The sequence below is a fragment of the Vigna radiata genome, chromosome 3 (genome assembly GCF_000741045.1).
Source record: "Vigna radiata var. radiata cultivar VC1973A chromosome 3, Vradiata_ver6, whole genome shotgun sequence".
Classification (NCBI taxonomy): domain Eukaryota; kingdom Viridiplantae; phylum Streptophyta; class Magnoliopsida; order Fabales; family Fabaceae; genus Vigna; species Vigna radiata.
The window spans coordinates 4,502,027-4,510,255 of record NC_028353.1 but is presented as its reverse complement, the minus strand read 5'-3'; the positions used below and the strand labels follow the sequence as shown (position 1 = coordinate 4,510,255).

Here is an 8,229-nt window from a genome sequence, read left to right as displayed (position 1 = left end):
TCACATTTAATAGATGTTAGAGATTTACTTTCTCATACTCTTCCATCAAGACATGAGTCTGACTATGATACAGTTATAACTCTTGAGAGATAAAAGTGAATGAGTGATGACAGTATGATCTCAGCATTTACTCAATACACGTATCTTCCAAAAGTAAAGTCAGAGGTCTGATGTATATAAATGAGCCATAAAGGTTGTGTGTGATATGCTTTAAACATTTGTTTCTTATGAGTGTGATGTGTGAATTGTGAAAGAAAGGGCTTCACATTTTATGATTTTTAACTTATATTTAGTATGGTTTAAAATTATTCTAGCTTACCTTATGTATTTGGTTGTGATTGTGCTATTCACTTACGATTATCGTATACTTCACAATAGTAAAGGATAATGTACTTATAAGAAATGAGTAACACTAAAACTATAACGAGTTTGTGGGAAGTAAATATTTAATTGTTTTGTATATAAACGTGTATATAAATATATTTTGTATTGGGCTAGTTCTCATACACTAAGCAAATGTTAGAAACAATGTTTTGAAGTACTAAATTGGTAGTTTTAAATATAAAGGACTACACATCATAAATATGTATATTAAATTTTATTTTATATTTAAAATTTTATTTTTCATGATAAATTATTTTTTAAAACTATAGACAAGAAAATATATCATATTATCTATGATTATTTTATAATTAGGAAACAAATAATTTAACCTCTGAAGTTAGAAGTATTTAATAGTTTTAAAATTTAATTATATTTTATTTTATTTCAAAAACACTTTAATAATTTATTAAATATAGTTATTTATAATTTTAATTTCACTTTATCACATTAGTTAAATTATTTATTATTAATAATCTTGTTTTCTTACCATTTTTTATCTTTTTTTTTAATCTAAGCAATTATATATAAGTTAAAAAAGAGAGGATGCTATTAGCTTTACTTTGCAAAGCTTATTTTTTAAAATATACCAAACTTTAACCCTAGAAAGTGGTAATAGGTAGAGTATTGAAGTTTGTTGAATTTGTTCAATAACAATAATAACTGCACATGAATGGAATACCTCACAGAACCACCCGGGTGGTCATCGTTGAATTTTCATGTACGGATCGACATTTGACCGTACTTGTTTTCCTTCAAGCTTCTTTACTTTCAATTTACCGTTTTGCCCCTTTTATTTCTGACAAAAAAAATTCAGTTATGTTTTATTAGATTTAAAATTTAAATAATATTGAGATTTTGTAATATTTCAACATAATTTTTTCATAACAGATAATAATAAAAAAATATTATATAGAAAATGTTAAAAAGAAAAACACATGTAATATTTATCTATAAATATACAAGCCTACGGTTATTTCCTTTCTGATATAAAGAAGGAAGTGCTTAATACAGTGTGTGAAAAATTTTAAATATCATGAGTTTTAAAAGAATATAATCTTAAAAAATACATATATAATAAAGTTGGCAAGTGCGATACTTGAAACATTATTGGACAATGTTCACATGCTAAATCCCACTAATGTTTGGCTTGGTAGTGATATTTTGATGCGTACAGTCAAAGGTGGTGTAGAATTGGGATGAGATTAAGACAACACAAAACATATAATTTTGTATCGATCTAGAATGACTATAGATTTCTTAAAGAAAATGTAACAAAAGAGTTCATTAGCCATGCATAGAAAAGGTGGTGTTACCGACAAGAAGTGGAGGTTTGTAATCTTAATTTCAAATTAAGCAAGTGACGCAATTAGAAGTATATTTTATGTGGCATTATTGGATGTTTGTGAAGTTTGTTTGAGGTTAGTGGAAGATGCTATTTGCTTATGTGGTCCAATTTCAACTTTTGTTTCGAGAATTCATAGGTTGGCACCAGGTTTCTCTTTATGAACGAAAACCAAGTTGCTAGAGAGCTTAATTTGCATTCCACGTAATGGAAACAGGATATCCAACAGCTGAAAAGGAACCTCACTTTGAAATTTGCAATATCATAGTTGTTTCTTGCAAAAGCAACTTCGATAAGTGACAAACTAATTATAGGTTAGTGCTTCTACTATGACCAATTCTACTTATTAGTTGCATTAAAAAATTCTCATTGCTAACATATCATCTTTTTTAATTTCTCTCTATATACCTATTTACCTACTCCAACTAGGTTAAAACTAATAGGACAATATTTTTATCATAACCACAATAACAAAATCATCCATGCTATAGTAGGATAGAGTAAACTACAAAAATAGAGATAGATTAAATTTTAATTATTTAAGGTTTAGGAATTAGTAGAGTAGATTGATTTCGGTAAAAGTTTTACTGGTGGTATTCATGTTCAAACATAAACTGTCTCTATTCTTTAACAAATTTATATATATATATATATATATATATATATATATATATATATATATATATATATAATATAAAGACATATCATTCAATATAGAAGTGTAGAGAATAAAATCTATTACATTTGTAGTTGAGTTGAGTTAGGAATTCAAACATTAATAATCAGTTTCAAGACAGTTAAAACAAAAAGAATATTAGAAAATAAGATTATATCTTATTAAAATTGTGTAGTTAAGAAAAACAGTGTCAATTTAGTAATTTAATATTTTATGTAATTCTCTCTTGAGAGAATCTCTACTTCCATTTTCATGCTTCTGTAGATACATTATGTTCAAATTTGTTCATATATGATTTGAAGGACAACTGCTTTAGATTTTTTTTTTCAAAGTAGGAGGATTATCTAACTTCTTCTGTTATATAATTTCAGAATAGTAAATAATTGATGAAGCTAATTAATATAATGCAAAACTAAGAGTTAATCTTTCTATCTTAAAGATGAAAATAATTTCTGAGGTATAGAATGTCCAAAATTCTCATCCGATGTATGAAGATGTGGTTTAAACCTTATTTGGAATCCAAATTAATTATATTTGATTTTATCACTGTAATATCCCAAAATATAGTATAAACTACATAATAGAATCAATCATCACATGAAATGATATGATAAAATAGTCATCCACTTAATAATAAAGCGTTAACAGTACAATTATTCCAAAATAACTATAAAATTAAAACTTTATACATAATCCTAATATGATACAAAACTATGTACAAGAACGGTCTTATACTAAATGGGTGGATCCTCTCCTTTCAGAGCTTGCTCCACAGAGACATCCTCACCCTCTGCTCACACTCACAAGATGATCATCGCAAAGGATAAACCGAACGGGTAAACATGGCAAAACGGAAAAGAAAGGTAACCTAGTGCAATTTAATAATCATGTGATCATACAATTCAAACAAACATATAATACACTCATACACATACAAAACAGATAAGCACATTTTGACCGGCCACTTTACTTTGACCTTCCTGTAGTTTTGGTCGTTCGTGCACTCGTGGTTGTAATAACTGGAAACCCATCAGTTGTCGCACGAGGTTAGCCCGCTATAACTCACCGTAGGACCCCCCTAGGCTAGGACCTCCTACTATTCTCATGACATGACTTACACATCTCTACTTGAGAGTTGTTAATCATTAGAATGTCAGAATTAATGCTGTGGATTTCACTGTCCATATTCATACTTTTACCACCACCTTGATAACCATTCACTAAGACATTCCTCTTAGGAATTCTCTTTCATACCAATTGGAACGTAATACTTTACGAAAATATATACCCATTATTCATACATAGGATATTCATATCACTGAATGAAACAAGTTATTAAACAACAATGACAATCACATGCAAGACTGAACACCTTGATGAACGTAAGTTATTCTTCTTACATTTACTCGATTTTAACCAAGGTAAGACACCTTGCCCATTTTAAATTTTTAACCATCTTTTATCCAAAAATTTATATTATGTTTAAGATTAATGATGATAATATCACGAATTCATATAATAATCTTCAACTCTTTACCAATAAATTACGCACGCATTTTACATATTAAAAATCATTTTATTTTTCAAACTAATTTATTCTGAAATTGTATATTTTATTTTATTAATGTAGATATTTGTTAAGTTTATTTCATTAATAGTAGTTTTGATATATAACAACATTGCAAAGTGATGTTTAATGGAGAAAGAAAAAACGTAAAATCAACTAAGGATTGGAACTGGCAAATGCACCATCAACATGAATCTTCATGCAACTAACTCATTAGGGAAGGAAGCTTCACAACCCTTTTGGGCCTAACAAATAGGGGCTTTCTTCCTGCATCCTACATTTTATTTCCTACACTCCCAAAATTTTCCAAAACTCATAAATACCCTTTGACCTTTTGACTTTGTCGTGTTGTGCTTTTTTTTTTTTTTTTCTGTTTTTAAGTTCAATTATTTGGTATGTTGTTTTTAATGTGTTTTGAATTTGTTTCTTACACAAATAACGAGAACACATGGTGCCTCTGTGTAACGAGTTGAGTTAAACAAGAAGATGAATATCTTGTTAAATACGAAGATGGAGTAGATAGATATTTTGAAGGTTTATGTGACACTTCTTAGCATTTGCATGGTTGAAAAACTAAGTCATTAAAGTAGATGAATTTTTCTTTGCTTATGATTGATATTTTTTTTTCAATTCATAAAACAGAACACCAAATAACTAAAATTAAAAAAATAACAAAATCAGATATGAAATAAAAAATAGATTTTGAAATTTGAAACACTCTAAAATTAGATTTTGTAATATGAGGAATTACAATAAATTTCAAAATTTAAGACACTCCAAAATTGAATTTAAAAACCGAGAGACTACAAAATTAGATTTTAGAACCTAAGAGACCTCAAAATCAGATTCAAAACCCAAGAAATAAAAAAAATTGAATTTTGAAATTTAGGAAACTCTAGTTCTAAACTAAATTTTAAAATTTGTTAAAATTTTCAAATTCAACGTTATTCATTAAATTTTGAAATTTGATGACCATTTCTATAAAACTATTTTCAAAATCTAATTCATGGACAAAAATTGAAAAATAAAAAATAATTATGAAATTCGGTCAATTTTGACCAATAAAACTCGAAAAAAATAGTATAAATAGAAAAGAATGAAGTAAATACATATATTTTTACTTAAACCAAAACAAATGAAGTTAAAATTCATTAAAAATGAAATCCGTTAAAGAAGAAGAATATCGTTTAAAGGAAAATGAAGAACTTTAAAGGAAAATGTTGTTAAAGAGTGTGTTTCGTGAGAATGACTTAGGATACCGGAAGAAGCAAATATAGCAACGACAACGTAAATACAGCGTAAATACAGGTGGGTAAACAATAATTATTATATATCTAATTAATTATATATATATATATATAATGTAGGATTATAATTGAACGTGGGTGCAGGAAGAAGCCCCTTAAACTAAGTCATCTATGGATGCCATTGACAAAAAATGGTGAGGACTTATGTACAAAACACTCAATATAGTTTTTGTTTTTTTTTTTAATTTATATTATAATTATACCTTTTAATTTTTAAAATACATAGAGACAAGCGCTTAATTAAACATCTATTGCTTCTATGAACTTAGATGTCAGATATATATACAACGAGACATTTTGGTAAGTTATATTGCAACAATTTTTTCAAGCTCTTCCCAGAGATCAACGTAATACTCTTCCAATAATTATTAGGGATGTCTTACAGCTTTTCCAAAGCGGACTAGATCTGTGCATACTAAACTCACAATACTCCCTCCTTTATAAATAAAATTATGCTATCTAGATTGACAAAATTGAACTCGTAAATGACAAAGTTGAAGTGATACAATGCTTCCGTGCAAGTTTAAATGGGTAAGATGCATGTAACTTTTGTATTGGCCTATTTTGTATCACGGTAAGAATGAACTTCTTTGTGGGAGTGAAACGAAACAGTATTGTTTTCAAAGAGTTGGAGCTGAAGGTTATGAACATGGTGGAGATTTTAGAATTGGGAATGGGAAACCCTACCAAGCAAATTGGTAGAGGAAAACCATCAGCCGTTGAAGCGATGGGGTTTTCAGATTATGCAAATTACTATATTCTAACCTGATCAACATGTCTACATATTTCTACAAATCCATTTTCTATGTATATTGCCCCTCCTATATGTGACTACAACATTAACTATACTTTTTTGGTAGATATTAACATCATTTATCTCAACTTAAAAGGAGTTGGATTCAAAGTAAGATGACTCTTGTTCCATTCAATATTTTAATCTCTATTTTCTATCATCTGTAGATGAAATAATTTGAAGATTCTCAGTCCATTGAGATATCCTCGGCTGGATAAAATCTTTTCAAATTAGTTTTTTCACAAAGAAGTCCTAACGACAAGTAGTCAACTAGTAGAAAAATGGGATTTCAAACATGATTTGAAAAGGATAAGGACATCAATCCAGATGCTAAATATCAATTACATTGCCGCAAAGAACATTGAAAATGAGCAAACCATACTTGTTTTAAACAGCATCAGAGAAATAACTTTTACTCGGGCGAGATAACTACCGTATCAAAACTGTAAATGTAATCTAAAGAAAATAACAAAACAAGAACTAATCAAAATTCAAAAGAGTTCACTGGGACACGCCCAACCACTTAGAAAAGTTGTCAAATTCTGTATAATCAGAGTCTGACACCATTGTTTGATACCACGCTTTTCCAGCAGCTCTGATAGCAGAAGCCTCCTCCTAAAGATGAAATATGAAAACCAATGTCATTTTAAAGCAACAACAATTTCTAATGTTTAAATGATAAACCTAAAAAAAAGTAAACAAAACCCTCCAAATAAAACATACAAAACTCACAAACAGCACATAACTACAGAGCCACACAGCATGCGAATTCAGTTTCTAAATAAACCAAGAATATGCTTTCCATTGACAGTTAAACGCATACCGCAATAACAATCACAACAATGCACATTCATTTGATAAAAGTTAACATTCAGCAGAAACAGGTTCAATTGGGAAATCATAAAATCACTAACCTTGGAAACAATGTTGCGTTTCTGATCAAGCTTTTCTTTCTTAGCAACAAGACGCTGCTTCTCAGCGAGAAGAGCCATCCTTTTAGCAGTCTTAGCATAGGGATTCAGCTTCAACATGACATTGAGGTTCTTCAGAGGGTTCTTCTTCAGAGTGGCGCGCTTAACCTCCTTATTGATGGGCCTCACCACGGACTGAACTTCATCGGAATTAATGATGCGGGCCAAGTCCGAGTTAACCATCTTGGGGCGGGGAAGCAGGTAGCCCTTTTTCTTCTCGGAGACCTTGTCGAAGGATCCATAAATGGAGTCCAATTTCTCAAACGCAGACTTGGTCCAAATAATAAACCTCCCAAGGTGGCCACCGGGTGCAAGCTTCAGAAGGTTAAGCCTGTCCACATTTGCCAACTCGACGCCAGGAATGTTCCTGAACGCTTTGACAACTTTAGCACCTTCAGATCCATAAACGATAAGAGGACCCTTGCGTGAAATGTACCTACGGTTCCTCATCTTTCCCTTACCGGGACGAATTCCGTGACTCAGTTTCGCCTTCTCCGCGTCGGGGAACGCACCGATCTTCTGAAGAATTTTCACAGCTTCTTTGGACTTCTCCACGCTCTCGATGCTGTCGCTGACGACGAGGGGAAGCTCAGGGACAGACTCGATGCGGTGGCCGCGGGCCTGGACAAGGGAGGGGATCGCGGAGGCGGCGATGGCAGAGACCACGGCGTGGCGTTTCTGCTGAACGTTGATCTTGCGGTGCCAGCGGCGCCAGATCTTGGTCGGTGCGAACATACGACCGCCGCGGCACATGTTACCGAAGGCGGCCTGGCCAGCACGGTGCGTGCCGCCGCCGGGGACGCGAGGGATACGCGACACGGCACGGCCCGTTCCCCATGACTCGGCGGAGGTCTGGTGGCCGGCGCGCTTGCTCACCGCGTAGGGCTGGCGGCTGTTGCGAGAAATATTGGAGTGGACGAAATTAACAATGTCGGGGCGAATGGGAGCCTTCATGACATCAGGAAGAGGGACGGCGGGGGCTGCATCGCCTTCTAGGGTTTGAACGGAGACGAGAGGCCTTGCTGCTGCTGCCGCCATTGGTGAAGGTTGGTTTTCGCAAAACTAGGGTTTAGGGTACTGTCAGCAGAAAACAGCAGAAAATAAATCGGTGATTATATATCTATACAGGGGCCCTTTTTTGCTCGGCCCAGCTGAGGCCCGTCCACTTGGGAATATGTTTGGGTCATTT

The 8,229-nt window shown here is 32.5% G+C and overlaps 1 protein-coding gene across 1 annotated transcript; it reads right to left on the bottom strand.

The window, feature by feature from the left end:
• Positions 1-6,340: 6,340 nt before the first annotated feature.
• Positions 6,341-8,143, bottom strand: LOC106756665 (60S ribosomal protein L4-like). Its single transcript, XM_014639174.2, has 2 exons — positions 6,984-8,143; positions 6,341-6,684 (listed from the first exon to the last, which is right to left on the bottom strand). The coding sequence occupies exons 1-2, from the start codon at positions 8,076-8,078 to the stop codon at positions 6,571-6,573; spliced, it is 1,209 nt and encodes a 402-aa protein (XP_014494660.1). The 5' UTR covers positions 8,079-8,143; the 3' UTR covers positions 6,341-6,570.
• Positions 8,144-8,229: the final 86 nt, after the last annotated feature.